This window comes from Ciconia boyciana, chromosome 7 (genome assembly GCF_034638445.1).
Source record: "Ciconia boyciana chromosome 7, ASM3463844v1, whole genome shotgun sequence".
Lineage (NCBI taxonomy): Eukaryota > Metazoa > Chordata > Aves > Ciconiiformes > Ciconiidae > Ciconia > Ciconia boyciana.
This window is the reverse complement of record NC_132940.1, coordinates 45,363,456-45,383,497: the sequence shown is the minus strand read 5'-3', so window position 1 is coordinate 45,383,497 and position 20,042 is coordinate 45,363,456. Positions and strand designations below refer to the sequence as shown.

The following is a 20,042-nucleotide window of genomic DNA, read 5'->3' as shown; positions in this document are numbered from 1 at the left end:
AGCACAGTGGATGGAATTGTCATTTGAAGAAGGCATAAAAGAGATTAGGAAATGGTAGTTCCTAGGAAGAAGAAATGCAGCATACCACCACTGTGCTTCTCACTGTGTTTTGAGCAACTTCTGTAGATTATCTTGGTCAAGGGAAGTTGGTTTCTTCCATCTCATCACTCAGCAGCTCAGGGCCGGCAAGTTGGTAACATACATTGTGCTTCATGAGGCCTTGAAAGTGTGGCTGGCCTCTGCCTCCAGCTCACAGGAGCACCACGGGCCATACACAGCATGCTTTATTCACGTGAGATTCCCTGAGCCAGGGCCTGAGGTTAGCTCTGTGTCACTGTCTTCTGTTCCTTGACCTCAGTTCTCCATTCATCAACATGAAAGGGATTTTGGTTTTGGTTTTTTTTTCATTCACACCAACTTGAGGAATTTGTCAGAGACTGAATGATCCTACTTACTTTTTGAGTGCTCTGGGGGATACAAATTTCCCTCTCTCCACATGAGGATGGAATACATATTATCCATTACAGCACGATATCAATAAATAATTTTATCCCACAGCAGGATAATTTCACAGAAGGAGAAAGAAGTGGATTAAAATGGTTCAGAACCAAAATTCCCAACTGAATAAACCTTGTTTTCACATTTCTTGAAGGGAGAAAATATATTTCTATGAGCTCGGTCAGGAAAGGCAATAATGTATCACTTAGATAAACAAAGCATCTAAGAATGTTAAATATTTTAAAATAGGTTATTTAGTACCAATATTATTCCACAGGGGAATTGTTTTCTATTGTTTTATGAGGGTTAACCTTGGCACTGGCAAAAGATAGCAAGTGCTTGTTTAAAGAACACTAAAGGGCAAACAAAGCCATGACTACACTAAATCTGTGTTTCAAATGCGGAGTTATGATTTCATTTCCTGTATATTTTAAACTTGTGTAATGTGGCCATATAAATATTGGAAAAATAGATGGTCATTATAACCCTCATAAGAGCAAGAATCCAACACAGTAGTTCAGAATAGAAAGACAAATGCAATTTTTAGAAACCTAATTGAAAAATAGCAGCAGAAATTCTGCTGCATGGGAAAAATATATTATCCCACCTTAAGCTGCCATAAAAGAGCAGGAATAAATAGCTGTATCAGGAAAGGTAGGAAAGTTTTTCTATTGCACTTTTTTACACAGAAAGCCATTGATGAAATTTAAGAAAAGTTTTTTTTCTGTTCAAAGACTACAAGAGGAAAAGTCCAGCACATGCTGTGTGGATGGTATCCTGAGAAAAATTCAGAGCCTGAAAACATAGAAACAAGGGCTTAATTTTTTGTCACACATTTTTCTCCTTATTGCAACTTTGTTGAGTCCTATTACATGCCTTAGTTACACCAAGCAGATAGCAAAAGTAAGTCCAAAACCCAACAGGACATATTTTTTTATTATTATTTCTAAAGAATCAAGAGGTAAAAATGACAGAGGATTCAGTAGAAGAGTTACTTAGGTTTTGCAATAAAATTATGGAAAAAAATACAATCTTACAAAGACTCAGATGAATAAGATCTTTTGAAAATGGGACCTCATGCAATTTGGATGCTTTTATTTATGTTCTGGGTTCTCAGGTGTGATCCCATGTGACATTACCTCTCCGCACTTACCTCTCCCTGATGGATGAAAGGGGAAATGCACTGTAAGAATACATATCCATCAAACATTATGGGATATGCAGTCCAGCCAGAAATTCCAGCCTAGCAAAGAGAATAGAAGAAAAAGTAGCGTTAAAGACAGCTCTCAAGAAATGCTGCAAAATCATTATGAATCAAAGTGCTTCAGACTCCCAATAAAAATTGAAAATATTTCAGTTTGGGCCTTTTATAGGTGTCAATGGAATACCTAAGTTTCTATAAAAAGATACAATTTTTTAAAAATTACAAAGCATCTAATAATGTAAATAAAATGTTTCAATAGCTCTACTTATTCTTACTATACTGTCGTAGTAGTCACTTTAGCATTAGTATCAAGGCTTGCTGAAGTCTTAGGCCACAAGAACTTTCACCTAGATCCACCAACCGTGCACTGAACTTTTACTTGGCTACATGAAGGAAGGCCCTCGAAACCAGTGCAAACCAGAAAGATAAGGAGGCTTCAACCTTAGTAGAAGCTGCGATCTGAGAGATAAGAGAAGAATCGGCCTGCCTAGAGACAATGAAAGGGCCCAATGGAGAACGGGAAGACCCCAGACCCAAATACTAGTACTGGTCCCAACTGTCTCCTGAGGGCAGGGCAATTTAGATGGTAAGGGTATAATTACCCAGGGATTTCTTTGTTCTGGGTCCCTCTCCAGAGGCACCCAACTCGAGCTGTTGTCACCACTGTACCAATAAATTCGTCTGGCGTACATTGTATTGGAGACTCTGCTTCAGGAAACCTAGGGTCGAGCCAAGGGGAGAGGAAGCGCCCGGGAGTGAGTGTGTGCACGGGCAAGGAGTCGAAAAGGGGCACCCATCAGCTCAATGGAGCTGCCCACTGCGAAGGGACTCTGGTTCTAGCAGTTAAAGTCTCGGGTGGTGTGTGTGCGACTCCCTGAATGGTGTGTGAATGCTCGGGCAGCGGCTTCTCCTTTAACAATACAATAAGCATTCATAAAAATCATCAAATTACAGTTTTTCATTTGTCACAGTGCAAGCCATAAGCGCCAGATGAAGTTAATAGATCCCAGATTAAGAGTTCACCCATACAGAGACAGAATAAAGCAGAGTCTTTGTCTGGTATTTAATCTTTTGCATTTACCAGGACATGTGCACACTGGAAGGCATCACATGGCCTGCAGAAAACCCATCTTCTGTTCCCTCTTAAGCTGCTGAGAGAATTGGAAAAAATTTGGACTCATGACCTCAAACGAAGTATTTGGCATATGAGCATCTTTCCTGCAGCATTTAATAAAATCACTGGTAGAGTTTTCCAGTACTCTCAAACTAATTTAACTGTTCTAATTAACCAGAACAGATTTACTCTTTCCCAAGTGACATCTTGCGCCAAGCTACACATGATCGTTTCTCACTTCTTGAATGTTAACATTTCTCATGTATGTATACTACAGGTTTCTGAAAGTCTTGCCTGTCTTTCTATTTTGGAACAATTCTCACTCATTTGTTCACTAGTTTCAACTACATATTGTGTGGAGTAGCAATGCAAAATCATTGTCCTACTTTTACTTGTCTCAGTTCACTGTAACTACCTTTTCCCCCCAGCATCTCCACATCTCACGTGTTTCTCCAAGCCTTTTCCCAACTCCCACCACTCTAGCAAAATTTCACATTACATTTCTAGCTTATTTGTGTCTTCCACATCAGCTCACCTTCTCAGAGGAGGTTTTTTGTTTTAAGAAACGATTGCTTCAAAATGCATGCTTGTTTTATTAATACAGAGATCAAAAATTGTTGTGCTATTATGAAATAGCTCTTTATATTTTGGAGAAATTCTCTTCATGAAGATTTTAGCTACTCATTTATTTGCTTTCAAGTGCTTAGATTGTCAAAGTGTTGACTTGGACAACAATTTTATACATAATGTTGAGAATTTTCCTGTGTAGCATTATTTATTTTCCCTTACCCATGTATTTTGGAAGAAAAACAAATCATCCAACGAGTCATGATACTTCAGAAACGCTCCCAAGAAGCCAGTGTTTGGGTGCCTCTTTGGGGAGATGCATTGCTTCAGCAGCTGAGGATATGACCTATAATGCAAAAAACAAGGGGAAACAAAAACTAAGGCCACTACATGCCTTCCTAATACCACTGCTTTTGGACGCTGAGAGCACAGGGGCCGTTTTTCTTGTCCCTCTTCCCCAGAGTTTCTGTGGCCGCTGTATGTGACCTTCCCTCAGGGCCAGCACGCACCTCAGGAGGGGAACCAGCAGCCATGGCAGGCTGTGGGCCTCAGAGAGCTGCGCATAAAGCCCACTAGGAGGAAGGGAAAAAGGCAAGGAGGCTCCCACGAGAGGCATTTACAGCAGGGACCCCGGGAAAACACCGCACACAGCAGAGAGCAGAGCCCGTTAGCGCAGCGCCACACGAACGCAGCTCCCGCCTCAAGGCACCCGATAACGCCCTCCTCCCCCAGCTAATGCGGCGGAGCCGCTGGTGACGTCGCAGACCCTCAGCCAATAGCGGCCTCTGTTTACTTCCGGGGGGACTCGTTGCATATTCACGAGGAAGGCCCCGCGCCCGGCGCTTGCCGCAGCGGCTCCGGGCGGGAGGCGGAGCCAGCCGCCCGCCCCGCCCCGGCTGCGCGGCCCCACCTCCCGCCCCGCCGCCGCAGGAAGCCGCGCGCCCGCGGTGCGTATTTATGCTGAGCCCTGGCAGGAGCGGCTCGGCCGAGCGCGGGGCGGAAGCGCCCGGCACCCCTCCCTCCCGCCCGGGTGCAGGCGACGAGAATGAGCCAGAGAGACACCCTGGTCCATCTCTTTGCCGGCGGGTAGGTGACGCCGCTGCCCGGCGGGGGAGTGGGCACGGTACCGGCACCGGCCCTTCCGCGCGGGCTGTCAGATGGGGCCGCCCGCCCGTCCTCCCCTTTTCCTTACCCACAGCCTCCGCCGCCCCAGCGGAGTGGGACGTGTGGTGGGTGCCGCCCTGCAGCTCCCCCCCCCCCGCCCTTGTCGCTGTAACCCCGGAAATGGCTTCTGCGGGGTTTTCCTGTCCCCTCCTCCCTGGGGCTGCGGGGGTCCTGCCCCGCTGCTGAGCCCGCCCGTCGCGGCCAGGCCTAGGAGGGGGCGGCCGCGCGTGGTGCGGGAGCCGCGGGCTCGGCCGCAGCCTGGAGCCCCTGGCCTAGTGGCATCGCGGGGGCCCCGCCGGGGCGGGAGGGCTGCCCAGGCGCCCCCGGAGTGCTGCGAGGGGCAGCCGCCTCTACTTTGTGCCTGAGGGGGCGCGGGGGAGGAGAAAGGGGGTCTCCGCGGGGGGCCGCGCTGAGGCGGGTGCGGGGAGCGGCAGGCCGCGCTGAGGCGCTCCTGGCGCGCCGCTTCCCGCCTGGTGCCCTGAGGCCCTTCCGGGCCTGCCAAGGGCCGGTTGCACGCGTTTGAGCCCGGGCCCGCGGGGAGCTCTGGCTGCCCGGGCAGGCGCCCCTAGGCCTCGCTGGGAGCCTGGGCACGCCGCGGGCCTGCGGTGCCTGCCAGGCCTAGCCCCGGGTGTTGCCTTTTGTCACGGGCAACGTGCAGGTGGTACGTGGGCCCTTGGGGGAAACCGGGGCGAAGGCTTCCCTTAAAAATAGACCATTCCCTCTGATCGCCATTCCAGGAGTTTGTCCCTTATCTGGCGTTCCGTGGAGAAACATGCTGAGTTGTCTGTGTATGGGCTCCCCCGCTGCATCGGAGAGGCTGCCCAAACACGCCTGTCTGCATGAATGCTGAGAGCAGTCTACAAACGGCTAGCTGGTAATGCTAGTGTCGAAGGGCCACTGTGTTACTTGAATGCATTTCAGCATTCTGGTGTGTCCTGCTTTTAGGTGTGGGGCTTCACATGGTCGTGCAGCTTTCTGCCAATGAAGACAGAAGAAATCAGAGGGAAGAATATAGCTAGAAGTAAAGATGTGGCCCTTGTAGCCCTTGTTAAGTTTGAGGTAACTTGTGTACCTTCATAGGTGTTAGTCTGTCTTCATCTTTGTAAGCTTTGTAATGCTTGGGATGTCTGCAGTTGCACAGCCTGCAGTCCCCCCAGGGGTAAAGTAGGAAGAGCGCCTAACTTAGAAAGCTGGGGATCTTGTTTGGTGTAACAATAAAAGTGTATTTGGATAGTGAGAATGGCTGTGCGGAAGTGGGAGAAGTGACAGACTGAGAACGTACTTTGCATCCCAAGAGAGAGCTTGCAGCTTGGATTTCCATTTGTACTCATTGACTCTGGACTGGGATGTTTGAGGTGGAAGAACAATGTAGTGTTTACTCTGAGCAGGTCTGGGTGAGTTGGATACACATGAGCACATTCTCTGCTTCTGGTGCACTTTGCAGTTTTCAGTGTTACACACCTGATTTAGTGCTTATGTGGGTGCTTTTTCACCCCCTTGATTTCTGATACTCTGTCTAAGAGGAGAGGGATTATGCAGCAGGAGGCCCAAGATGTGGTAACGTGTACCTTTTTCTTCAGGATTCACATCCTTGTAAGCATTCAGAAAAGCAGTAGAAGGAACGTTGCCTTATTGTAGCGCTTTAACTTGATAGCTCTGCACAGGGGAGATTACTAGGCAGAATCGTGCGTAATAATAGAGACAGGTTTATAAATCTGGAACTTAAGACCGGATGAAGATTGCTCAGCTCAACTCGTTCATTCCTATTATTTGCAGAGAAGTCTAGTCTATGGTTAGCTGCTGGCCAGTTGGGTCAAGGGTTATATTGAGAGGAAAAGGCTGAATGCCAGACACACATTTCCTGTAATCTTAATTCAGCAAACCCAACAGTTTATATTTGGTCACATTTAGCAGTAGAAAAGTTATTCAGGGTCATCTCATGACTTTGTGAGCATGGTGGACTGCACATCACCTGAGTGGTGTTTAGTCTTCAGTGAAACTTAAAGAAAAAGGAAGGAAGCTTTGTTTTCCTTTAGATTTCACTGAAGACTGTATGGAAGCAACATGTTTATCTCAATCTGCTGGCCTGTTTTTGTAATGTCTAAGTTCAGTCTTCAATTCCTGCTTTCTGTAATGAAGCTATAACTGATGATATTGCTGGTTTAGTAATGTAGGTGGGGCTGTCCTGGGATTTTTCTGTAGCTGCCTACCTTGTTTCATGACCAATTCAACAACTGTCAAACTGCAATATTTCTGGGCCATTATAAGTTTGTGTTGGGAGTTAGTTTCATATTTCTAATAATTTTTTCCTCTCATTCCTTTTTTCCTATCTCTGCATCCTTAACCCTTTCCAACAGGTTTGATAGACTCTTTTAGCAGTGCTGGCTGCTGGGGCAGTGATGCTGAGTAATTCCATCACCAATTACTACTTGCTTTGTCTTTCTAAAGTGATTTTTACTCAGGTAGTTTCATTTTTAAGAATGCCATCTCTGTTTCATAACTGCATGTTAATTGTAAATACAACCAGTATTTTGTGATAGAAATACTAATTCTAAGTCTAAAAAGAAATAATCGAATACTCATTTTGGAATGGCTTTAATGTAGTTTCTAGCACCATCATTGAATTGAAGTGGTGCAATTTTTTTTCTAGAAAAGCTAATTTAAGTGATTTTGCTGGACTAGTTCATGCATTAACCAATACATCTACAAAGTACTACTTCATTTACATGCAACCCCCCCCCCCCCCCCATGTACTACTTGGACCTTCTTGACTTTTTTAAATAGGATACACTCTGAAGTTTGATATGTAAAAGTAACAGCAGTCACATCTAGAAGTAGAAAATACATAGCATGAGAAGAGCATTACATTTACAAGAAATAAGGCAGAAAAATAAATAATTCCTTTTTAATATGAAAAAGGTTACTAACTTGTAAGAACACATTCCTTAAAGAAAAGCAGTTTTAACTGATAGAATTTGTAAGCAGTTGGTTCCATGCAGTAATGTTGCTGTCACTTAAAGATACTTAAGCGCATTTTTCTAGGCTATATTCAAAACTGCCATTGTGCACTCTACTGAAGAGTAATTGCAGGGAGTATACCTGAGTGGATCAATAGTGTACCTGGAGTTCAGTTTCATGCTGTGACACATTTGAAATCACTCACTTAGCTCATATTTTGTCATGATGCCCCCATTTGTCAAGTTCTGTTTCTGCAAACTATGTAGTTACTACAGTTCCATTTGCTGATAGTATCTTGTCCCTGTGGGAGCCGGAAATAGCTGTATTGTTGGATCATGATACAAAATTGTGCTTCAGGTGAAACTTGATTTTTTTCTTTTTTCCTTTTTTTTTTTCTTCTGAGCTACTTGGTTGCATCGCTCAGAACTCTTCAGTTTCAGGAATCAAACTGTAGATTTTTTTGTGTATCTTCTGTTTGTCCATCTCCTAGTCAAATAGCAACTGTTGTCACTGTAGACAGCATGTTGGTAGTATAAACTCAGGTGCTTTTATTCCAAACCAAGCAGAAGAATCAATTGAACGTTCTGCATCCTTAAATTATGAAATCTTGTGATTGAAATGTAGGCTTTAGATGAACATTTTAGTTCAGGTATGTAGGTTACACATTTATGTGCTTTTCTAGTTATTAGACTACTTAAAACAACAAAAATAGTAGTAGAAAGACCTTAATGTTTTGCTTTATAGGGAAGATTAATATGTTTTGGATGTACATGCCTGCAATCATAATTGGTACATCGAATGAAAATTCAGGTGTTGGCTACAACAATAATTTCCAGGTTTTCATGACTTATTCTTCATTTCCAGAAAGCTTATGACAGTAATTCGGTATCATACAAACTTCCATCAGGGCATGGGAACTTGCCTGGGCTTTGGTTCCTCAGCAAAAGGAGGGACTGTTTTGGGTTAGGAGGTGGACAGCTGCTTTTCTGAGTTTAGGGGTGGACAGTCTCAGGTTTACTTCTTAATACTTTCTGCAAGAAACACCAAGAGTAAAAAAAGTTGGCTGTTTTCTAATTTAATGTGTGAGGGAGTATAGGGAGGAGTCTCTGTTTATTTGTCCTGATTATAGAACTGTCTCAAATTGATCTGTAATTTAAATCACTCTGTCTGGCAGAGGTTCTTGGCAAATCCCTGCAGTGGCTGAAATAGTTAAGACTCAGAAAATATATTTGAGATAAATGTTTGAATTCTTCAGAAAGATTAGACACTGTTGAAATGTATGAAGTAAAGGTGAAAGACCCTTGGGGTTTTTTGATTTAAGAAGATACTAGTTAATAATGTAGCAGGTAGTGTGATGATGGGGGCTTTTTTACTCCCTTTCAGAAAATAGCCACTTGAGCCATAACTGAGTTGCCAAGCACTTGGACTCCTCTCTACCCTAAATACGTTCCCAGCATAAGCCTGGATGTCTTTTAGAACAAGTTCTTCCTGTTGTAAGGCATAGGAGAAGGTTAGTACAAACTTCAAGTTATTTTTGTGTTCAGATACTCTTCTGTGGGGAATAAGGCAGTGTTTGTTTAAAGCACTGAGTAGCTTGGGTTTTGCTCCATGAGGTTACCAAATAGCATAAAAATCGCTGTCAGTACTTGATAAACGGTGAAGCTGGTGTTTCTCCTATTTCCTTCTAGATGACTGATGTTTTCAGCTGTTTTTTCTTAATACAAATGTCACTGTAAATGTTTATTTACCCTGGTTCCTAATAGAAGCTACACTGTACATGTTGATGTTTGTTTTGGATAATGGAACCCAGTGATGTTTGTTCCCCTTGTGGTGCTTTTTTGTGTCTTCACTTGTAGGTTTCTATATGTCAGCACATCAGGGGAATTTTATTTTTACATTGTTAATTAGAAATAGCAAGTTTGATTAGTATTTTTAGTTTACGGATGTTAGCTTAACTTATGTTTCTTTGCTGAAACTTAGAAAGTTTAATTGGTGAATAAGGGGGTTAAGGGTTTCTGGCTGCCAGTACTCCTAGTCGTCATATTAATACTAAAGATGCAAAGGTGTGTAATATACAAGTTTAGCAGTATAATAACAGGAAAACCCTGAAAATTCAGAATTAGTAAGATACATTCTTGCTGTATCTGAAAGTTGTACTTGCTAAAGCCCTTAAATACCCTCAGAAGAGGGATCCTGTAAACTTAATATCCAAACCTGCAATGTTACCTGTTGATGTGAAAGTTACTCATGTGTTTTAAGACAGCTCTATGAAATTGCTGACAGATTTGGGACCTGAATTTGCAGTAAGTGGTAAAGAGATTAGAAGGAGTTCTGTTTGCAAGTGGCTTGGATTTTGTTTCTTTTGACAAGAGTTTTGAGCTCAATTTTTCTTGCTGTTTCTCTTGGCAGCCAGTATTTGTGTGGAACTTTCATTTTCATACAGGAAGGAGAAACAGCTGGTAAATACATGAATAAATGTAGACCCAAGATAGCAGGGTCAAGGGTTATCTTTGAGTCTTTGAGGCTGTAGTTGCAAATACTGTGAGAGGTGAATCTGAGACTAGCACTATGCAGCCTCACCTTTTATCTGTATAAAATACATAATTACCTGGAGGAATAAAAAAATTCTTACACTGACAGTTCCAGTTCTAGGTCAGCTGATACTGGCCTTGCTTTGGACCATTTATAAACAGTCTAGTGGCTGAAGTTGAGACCCTCATCCATGCTGGAGCTGTCTCTGCTTTTACTTGCAGGGGTGTAGCGTAACAGTAGAAGATACTCAACTACTCTGGACAAAGGCAGTGATTCCTTAGTAGATACCCTCAACTTGCAATAATAATAGAAGGCTTTCTTGTGCAGCCATCTCTGGAAATAGAACCTGGGATTTGAAAGCCGAACAGGATTAGGTTTTTGAAGGATGTGTATATTTCTTTCCTTGTAGTGTCTCACATATAATACAGGTTTATCTGGGAAAAACGGTGGTAAATACTGTATCTGTGTTGAATTGCTAGCAGAGTTTAAAGCCCAAATAGTTCCAGGTTTGTTTCTGTTAATCTGGTGAGGTGATGGACTTCTAAATGCACATTAGGGATCAAATTAAATAGTTGGGTTTTTTTATGGGTGCTCTCTGGAATAAGCTGCAGTTTAGGAGACCATTGCTGTCTTCCTAGATTCTTCTGTCAGATGTCAAGTAGGCAACTGTTCTTAGTTTTACTGTTGTTGTTTTAAGTTTGTCACAATCCTGCAGGTTAGATAACTACATGTCTGTATCTGTTTCACTGAGTGCAATTATCTCTTGTGCCTTCTTGTACAGTTTAAGCTGCAGATTTAATTCTCTAACTTGATTGTGTTAATAGTAGTGGGATTTTAATCTTCCTTTTTTACATGTGTGTTTATTTTTGTGGATTTACGTACTGATCTTTGCTCTTCTGCCCTTCAAATTACTTGGGACCTACAGGTGGATTCTCATGCCCTTGTATGTCATATCAGGTGTTTCTGATGTAAGTCAGCTTTGCAACTTTTCTTATACTCACTTGCCAAAGCTGAAAAAGGCTTGTAGTAACATTAGAGGCAAATGTCAAATTTAAGATGGGTACGGTGAGCAAGTGGTCTTCTGAACAGCATTCAGTAGAAACTGCTATAAACATTCAGACACAGGGGTGTCTCAGGTTTTGCCCTTCTTCACTTCCAGTTTATACTCTGTCAGCAGGAGTGTATTTGCTTACCTACTCACTCTACCAGGCAAAACTCATCTCATCCTGGAGAAAAAGTTACACATTAAGTGTTCTCACAAGTCACAGTTGTTGAGACCTAGTACATGACTGGAGATGCTGAAGCCCAGAGTTGTTGTAGGTAGTAGAAATTTCTTAAGTAGTTTACAAAATCATGCCTGTGGTATTGAGGGGAAGAAATCTAATAATTTTCTAACTCTTAAAAAATGTTTTTCCAAACTGTGCTACTCCCTAATTTGTGTTAAGCCACAAAGTAAAAAAACACCCCTTAATTTGAGCTGGTGAGGAGGGTAGCAGGAATGGTGGTGGCAGTCTGCTGGCAATTTATAGAACACATTTGCTAATCTGGAGCTGGTGCCTGACTGTTAATGGCCTGCCAGGATTTGGAGCACAAAAGTAGCTGTCTCTTTTACAGTATTTCTAGTAGTGTGTTAAATAAGCAAGGCCAGAAATATATTTCTAAGTAAAATACACTGTCATTGATGCTGGTGACAGAACAGCTGTCATTCTTAGAAGTTGCTTATTTGTACAGGGTGCATAGTTATTCAATTGTCTCTCCTTTGTTTACTTACAAGCTATGTTTACTCACAGTTTCTTATAAACAGATTTTTGCCAAGCATTGCAGTGTTTGTCTTAAAGTTCAAGTGAACTAGATAAATCAGTGTAGTTCCTGGATTATGTTTCCATTTAGTGGTTCAGTTCAAACTCAGTGGATCTTGTGACTACTGAGCAAGGTCTGGTTCCTCAATGTTTGGGGACTCTTTCTTTCACTCCTTCAATTCCAGGTGCTTTCTCTATTGTATGGGGCTTTTTGAGGGCTGGAAGAGTGAGGTATTACATTTTGACAGAAGTAGAAATGGGGGATTTTGCAAAGACTTGTTTGAGCAATACAGAACCACATAGCATTATAAAACTTCTCTGCTTTCTTCATTTGTAAGTAGCAATTTGAGATCTTGAAGATAGGGGACAGAGGAGAATTTTAGTCCAAACTATCAATAGTTAGTGGAAGACATTAAAAATATTCTCAGGTTCAGCTGAGACATCTTAAACAGTTTAAAGAAAAACAAACAAACCACCTAACAACACAACAGTAAGAAACTGCCAAGAGTGCTGATGATTTGAAATTACTTGAATGGCAGAATGTGGTACAGGTAAAGGGTGCACAGTTCCTAAAGCGGAGCAGGTGATCTGCTGCTTCCTTATGATGCATGTAAAAATAGTGCTGGCTGCTGTTACATCAGCTGGTTATCACTGAACAATGCTTGCTGTAGGCAGACTTAAAAAGAACAGCACTGAGTAGCTGCATGTCTGCCCTCTTGCCTAGTAATCTAGTAATCCGTTGCTGAATGAAGTATTGAAGACATCCACAGTGAATGTCTGACAGAAGTGCTATTGCAGTCAGGCATCCCTTGTGGTGATTTGGGTGTGGTGCAGGGGAGCGTGCAGGATACAAGCTCCAGGTCAGTGTTAATCTTCAACTTTGGAAAATTTTTCCAGTGCAATGTAGCAGTGGAGCCAGTAGCATTAAAGGCTCCAAATTCTGTGCCCTGTTTAAGAATGCAGGACAAGTTTTTTTCCTCCTCCTTTCTTCCCCCTTCCATAGTATTTATCTCATTAATATAAACCATACCACGTGCTTTCTTTTGCTAATACTGTTGCTTGAAAACAAGTCCTCATGTAACCTGTCCAAAAGCAAATACAGAAAGATCTTAAAGGGGGTAGGCTCAAGTGGACCAGAAACAGAAGGGTTGCAAGAAGGGAAATAAACTCTAAAGCCAACTTCCTGCATTGCCTGCACAGGCATGTTACCATACAGCAATGTCTGCTGTTGAACTGCAGGAAACACAGTGACTTGCTGTCTGTCTTGAAGATGCTCAAGCTCTAAAGCTCCATGTCAAGTTGTTTTGAGGGCTGGCCTACCTGTGGTTCTCATGTGGTATTCATGTCATGAACCTTAACATGTTACAGGCTCCTGCTGCTTCCAGCATGGGCTAAAATAAATATTAGCGCATCTAGTCTGTCTCTTCCTGCAACTCTTATTTTAAAAAGTCTATCTGTAGCTTACCATTAGAAGAATAAGCAAGTGAATTGCTCATTCAGAGATGTTTTAAACATGCCACTCTAAAAGCTGTGTCAGTCTGTTACTGCATGTGCACAGTGCACACTGGAAGACTGTCTTCAATCTTTGTGTGAGCACACTTTTTTCCAGACTGATAAACTTGATTTCTTTCCTTAATTAAAACTTGGAAGAGAGTAGACCTCAGTCTAATGTTGGAGTTAGAGGTGGGACAAGATGCCTTTAGGCTTAGTAATAGGATACCTCTAGGTCACTAGGTTTAAATGGAGCATTAAGTGAACATCATCGAACGTTATCCTACTTTGCAGCTGTTTGGTATTGTCAGTTCAATTCATACAAACATATTAGTTTTTGTTGTAGTTTAACCCCAGCCAGCAAATGAGCACCACACAGCTGCTTGCTTGCTCACTCCTCACCCCCCTCCCCCCGCAGTGGGATGGGGGAGAGAATCAGAAGAGTAAAAGTGAGAAAACTCATGGGTTGAGATAAAGGCAGTTTAATAAGTAAAGCAAAAGCCATGCGCACAAACAAAGCAAAACAAGGAATTCATTCACGACTTCCCATCAGCAGACAGGTGTTCAGCCATCTCCAGGAAAGCAGGGCTCCATCATGCGTAACAGTTACTTGGGAAGACAAATGCCATCACTCTGAACATCCCCCCCTTCCTTCCTCCCCAGCTTTATATGCTGAGCATGATGTCATATGGTATGGAATAGCCCTTTGGTCAGTTGGGGTCAGCTGTCCCAGCTGTGTCCCCTCCCAGCTTCTTGTGCACCTGGCAGAGCATGGGAAGCTGAAAAGCCCTTGACTAGTGCAGCAACAAGTAAAACATCTCTGTATTATCAACACTGTGTTCAGCACAAATCCAAAACATAGCCCCATACCAGCCACTATAAAGAAAATTAACTCTATCTCAGCTGAAACCTGGACAGTTTTTTAGGATGCAGTGCTGTGCTAACAACTACCATTATTTCTGGTATTCTCTGCAGTAGAAGAGTCAACAGACTAAAAGTTACCTTCCTATGAAAGTTTATAGGAGATCTTGAGTCTTAGCTATTACTGCTAATTTGTACTGAACTCTCATTTGCATTTTGAAGACATTATTTAAAAAATACTATTGAACAAGTCTTACAGCTTTTTAAAGGTTTTAGGGGTGTTTGAGCCTCTCATGTTACAAAATAGCTGATAACTGTCTTGTCAGAATAAAACACCAGCTCTAGCTGTTGCATCAGAGAAGTGAATGCTGGGCCCTTTGAATTTAGTATGAATTATATTTGTGTGTTAGTGGATTTCAGACTGAGTTGTTAGTAGCATTAACTAATACACTAATTTAAACCTGGGTTTGTTTTTTTGTTTTGTTGGGGTTTTGTTTTGTGGTTTGGTTTATTTGTTGTTTGTTGTGGTTTTTTTCTTTTTAAAAGGGTGCATATAGTGACCTGGTCATAGTTTTAAGGAGGGTATTTGGCAAAGTTAAGAGTACTGATCTCAGAAAAGGTTCAAGGGAAGCACTTTTTTTTGTAACAGTTATGTCAAGGAATTTGGGCTTGTCTTTGGAATCAGAATTTGTGGATTTGATATTTTTTCTTCAGAGGCTCTATGTGATTGTAGTTAAACAGATAGGAATGTAGATATTAATAAATCTGTTATGAGCAAGCACCAGAAGAATCCTCTGAGCAGAGCTGCTAAAAGGCAGTATGTTCTTGGCCATGTTCTACTCTAGCAGAATGGGAGTAATTCCACTGTCAGCACAAGTCATGCATGGCTTGCCTTGACTAGCTCACAGAAATGAGTGGCAGACAAACAAAATCTGCAAGTCTTCACCTGGTTAGCCACTTAAAGCTCTTCTGTCTTCCCAGGTTCTACTCTGTAGTATCTAGTCTGTCTTGCTGTAATGGGCAGAACTCAGGAAACATTCAAAGAATCGTTGCTTTCATGGTACAATGCCCAAAATACAAATGCAGTTTTGAAGATGTCTTCATAAGTATTTTAATTTTACTGAATTGCCATGCCACAGTTTTTACCAGTCATTACATGTAGCCCTGTGTGCATAGTGCATAAATCTTTTCTACCCTTAAGGATTTCTGGCACCTTGTTTGTGGTCAGGAGTACACTAAACGTTCAAAAAAAGTTAAAATTTACCGTAAGAAGTTAAACATTTCAGATACTGAGCTACTTTCCAGAACTGATTTGAACAGCATGTACTGAAGACTGTGCACCTTCACTACTTTGGGAACCTTTATTTTTGCCTGTTTAAACTTTCACTCCAAGTTGTGGGGTTAACAAACTGACTTAACAGTTTGCTTGCCTTCAAGGGCAAATAACTGCAGCATTGTCACACATGTTCCAGTTGTTTCTTCACCTTTTGCAATTTGACTGTGTTGAGTACAATGTTAATTATATGTGAATGTATCCTTCAGTTTTTTCGCAGTTAAGTATGTGATGATCCTGTTTATTTTTGCAGATGTGGAGGTACTGTTGGTGCAATTCTGACATGTCCACTGGAAGTTGTGAAAACACGATTGCAGTCCTCCTCTGTGACTCTCTATATATCTGAAGTTCATCTCAACACTGTGAATGGTGCTAGCGTCAATCGAGTAACTAGAGTTTCTCCTGGACCTCTCCATTGTTTGAAGTGAGTGTACATGCTACTAGGTTTTTGGTTCATTTTGGGAGGGAGAAGGAGAGGTGTGTTGGACAAATCCATATGAAAGATTCAGACTCTTGTGTCTGTCATGATGCTACCATGAGATGACTTTCCATATTTTGCCTTTTAACTATAAGTTTCACATTCTACTTCTCTGAATGTCCTTCATGCTTGAGTTTGTACCTTGAATTAGGCAGAGCATATAACCTGCACAATTCACAGCTCCAAACTACGTCCCCCAAGACTCACTGGGAGCACTGTAACGCTTAAGTGCCAGACTCTATTTTAATCCTGAAGAAGTGTTAGTACAAGACTTTTAAAACTGTTTTGTGTCAAAATCATAGATGTTGGTGAATATGGAGGCAAGAAGCCCTATTAAAATTTACGCAGCTTTTTAGTCTCTCTCAACTTTCACCAGTACATACCCTTCTTGCCTTTCGGTATCTTCTGATGGATGTCTGACTAGTAACTCTTTTTTAGAGCTAGTAAGAGGTAGGCAAGGCCAGATTTTGCCATGATCTGGGATGTTTTGTTTGCATAGCACCTCACTGAACCGGGACTGCCTTTCCTCTCCTTGCCACCAATGCCTGTGATGTTCAGTAGCCAGCAGGAAAATTGTATGGCTGCAGTTAAACTGCTAGTACAGATCACAGGCAGGGTTCACTTCACTCTGGGGGACTCAAGCTAGCCAGTTATGGGGAGGTACCCTCAGTATTTGGGAATGAGGGGAGTTTTCCTTCAGAAAGGACCTGCTACTGCTTCTTTCATTAGAAATAATTTGGTAAGACTCAGACCAGCTATCTTCTATCCCCAATTAATCAATGAGAAGTAGTTTGTACAGAGCTCCTTCTGGCAGTTTCAGTGTAGGATTTAGGCTTACTCTGATTAGAGGGTAGGATTTGCTTAAATGGAGGTTGTACCCAAATAGCTCCTTGAATGGAACATAGTTCTTATCGTGGAAGTTTTGATTCAGAGCCTCTTTACATATAAGATTCTGATGGGTGAACGTATTGGGAATGTGGGAAGGAAGGGCTCAGATTGCAACAAGGAAGGAGAGCTCCATCCAAAACACTTGTCTTATTGGCTTCTCTTGGTGGAAGTTGAGTCCTTCAGCTTCTTCCCTGAATGTTTGGTTATGAATTTATCTTCTGTTTAGAAGTGTATCTGAATGAATAGCAGGATGAACAGATGTTTGTTTCATATGCCCCTCTGCTAGAAGCCTGCTATGCTTTAAAGCCATCCCTAAAACCTAAAATAACTTGGTCTTCCCAGGAAGCAAATTCAGACTGAGGTAGAGGTAGTCTGTGATGAACTTCATTGGTAGGGCTTGTTTGTTTTGGTTTTTTTGGTGGTGGTGTGTTTTTTTTAAACCTGCTTTAGACATGTTGTTTGTTTATCTGTGATACAAGAATGTATATCTTCTGCTGCTTTTGTTCTTTGCTTAGATTTGTTTTCTTCCAGGTGAGTATCAAACAATTGGGATGCCAAGTAACTTTTCTGGATTTCAAGTTCTTTTTAAATGCAGTAAATATGAAAGAATCCCAAATGACGTGGCAACAGACTGTGGCAATAAAAATGTGTAGGTGCAGGACATAATTATTCTTGGTTAAGGGACTAGGGCTGTTTAGTGGGAAAGTTAAACTGGATCCCTCTGTCACTCTCATGTCTTTACTGTCACTTGATATTTTCTGACTCGTAGGTGTCAGGGTTTGGTTGTCTCTTCTCATACCAAATTCAGTGCAGTGCTCCAAGGCTCACAATACTTAGTCTAAAAGCAGGGTGAATCGGGCAAATGATGTCAGAATTTCAGTTAACTGACTGCTGTGGAATCATTTCTGCATCTTAAGTGTCAACAGAGGTGACTTCAAAGGCATCTCTGTCAGGAAACAAACTCAGAACTGGTACAGGTGACTGGATTCTCTGGCAACAAAAGCAAATTCCCTTATTCTAAAAGATCTGTGGTGTATATCATATTGTGGATGCCTCTCATAACTAACCTTGCTGAGTTTAAACCTGAGGTCTTGATAATGGAAATCTGACCGGCCTTCCCAATACAGGCTTCCCCATGTGACATAAGCAGGTCAGCTGAGGCCATACGGAGCATTTGTGCTGCTCTTCCAACCATGGATTTGCCATTTAGTGCTTTCAATAAACAGTGCAGGCTTTGGGATCTGCTCTTTAATGCAAAAAAGTTTGTGTCTTATTTTCAGTGTAGGCTCTGGAACTCTTCCAGCTGGTGTCTGTGAATGTAGAAGAGCATCAGTAACTACCACCATTATAAATCCTGCTGCAACCTCTCTTTAACTCTTTGTTGCTCTGTCAAGTCTTGGGACACTGTAGATCCAGAAGAAACAAACAGACCTGGTACACTTCACTCCTAAGTTTCTCTTAAGACATTGAGGTTCTTGCTACTTTGTATACATGCATGTTATATGTGCATATATACATGTGTAATATGATGCTGTGGTGGTAGTGATTTTTAAGTACTGTTTTAAGTGGACACAGATCATGTTAATTGGGTTCAACTTTGCTGTAATCTGATGCTGTGCCACGCTGAGGTTTGGAATATGGGAAGACTTTTTTGAATAAGTCCTTCCGTAAGTGTTAGAAATGCTTTCAGGATGACAGACATGTCTAACTTGTATTTCTAAAGTGCTTTTGAGTATGTGTTCAATACTCCAGTTATTGCTGTGGGGCAATGCTACCCACATAGTGAAATCATATCTAATTGTTATGGACACAAAGCTAAGATGTTGCTGCACACATTATATGCCAGCATTCCTAAACAGTGATGGTAACTGTGCAGAACCACTATTTTATTTTTGCTTACTGAAAACAGATGTAAACTTTCAGTTTGATTTAGCAGCAGAACTGTGATGAATCAGCTGCTGGAAATCAGAATAAGTTCAGAATCTCCTTCAGTGCTATAGATGGCTTTCACCTGTTTGTTCTGATAGTAAATTCCAAACAAAATAGCCATTTATATAAGAGTAGTTTGCTTTATTGAGTAATTGACTTGTCATTAACCTGCATGTCTCTTTGAAGAAGTAGTATACAGGAGAACTATTTGTGTGTATTGGCCAGTGTTTCTAAATCAATAAGCACAGAGTTCTGTTTTGCAACATCTAGTGAAGTATTTAAGAATTAACTTTAAGTCTGGTTCTAAAGCAATTGCTAGAGCAATTTGCAGTGATGGGATGCAGATAGTCCTTGTTTCTCCTCCCATGACCTACCATACTTTTTAAAATACCACATCTGATTAGCATCTAGATTGTTGGACAGATTGATTTCACTAAAACTGAATATTGATGGATATCCTCTTACTGTGCCAGTGTACCTTGCTGCATAATGGTTTTCAACTCTTTCTAAAAACCACAGTTACCTGGGATAGGTATTCCAAACACTTAAGGACTAGTAATACCTCATTTGAGGTCTCAATTTGCTGCTCATATCCCTGTGTTTCTCTGTAAATCCCACAAAGATGGAAGGTGACACCCCCTGCCACCCAAGCAGTCTTCCCAGAGCTGTGTTTATAGTGGACCTGGTACCACGAGATGTTAGGGCTGTACTGTGGCTGTGACTCTTTGCATTGATTACACTCCTTTTTCAGCTAATCTCAAACTTAAGTCAGTTACCTGGCATGAGGAGGTAAAGATTGTCTTTTCTGGAATAAGTTGGAAGGAAAAATCACTGGCTCCACAGCCTAGCAGCAGTGCTTGGGTAGGAGCACACAGGCAGCAGTTCAGAACTGATAGGAGGGAATCCCTGCCAGCCTCAGATCGGAAGGGCCACTTCTCAGATCGGAGGTTTCCATTTCCTTTTACTCTAGTCAAAATAATCACAGTATCTTAGAGAAAGAATAAAGCTAAGAATGGGTCCCTAGTTGAATGCTTAGTGGATTTAAATCATTTACAGGGATGGGGAAGGCAAGACTGTATCTGAAAGGCTCCTTTCCTCTAACTTCTGACATGTAACTTGGTGTACTGCTAGGAGTCTTGTAGAATCAAACCAGGGCAGCACATGCAAAGCCATGTTGAGGTTTATGTCTTTTTGAGAAGAATAGATAATAGATTGTGGAAGATGTC

General features: G+C 41.9%; 1 protein-coding gene and 1 long non-coding RNA gene across 5 annotated transcripts in view; one reads left to right on the top strand and one right to left on the bottom strand.

The window, feature by feature from the left end:
• Positions 1–1,576: 1,576 nt before the first annotated feature.
• Positions 1,577–4,633, bottom strand: LOC140653886 (uncharacterized). The gene is made up of 3 exons (XR_012043261.1): positions 4,576–4,633; positions 3,606–3,729; positions 1,577–1,741 (listed from the first exon to the last, which is right to left on the bottom strand). It is a non-coding gene; the product is annotated as an uncharacterized lncRNA (long non-coding RNA).
• Positions 4,209–20,042, top strand: part of SLC25A36 (solute carrier family 25 member 36) — an 83,034-nt gene continuing 67,200 nt past the window's right edge. For all 4 annotated transcript variants that reach the window (XR_012043258.1, XR_012043260.1, XR_012043259.1 and 1 more), the window contains exons 1-2: positions 4,209–4,469; positions 15,775–15,945. Coding sequence is in view for 1 of the 4 variants with exons in the window: in XM_072866570.1 (XP_072722671.1) it covers positions 4,429–4,469; positions 15,775–15,945 (212 nt within the window). In the remaining 3 variants the exon portion in view is untranslated. The remainder of the gene's footprint in view (positions 4,470–15,774; positions 15,946–20,042) is intronic.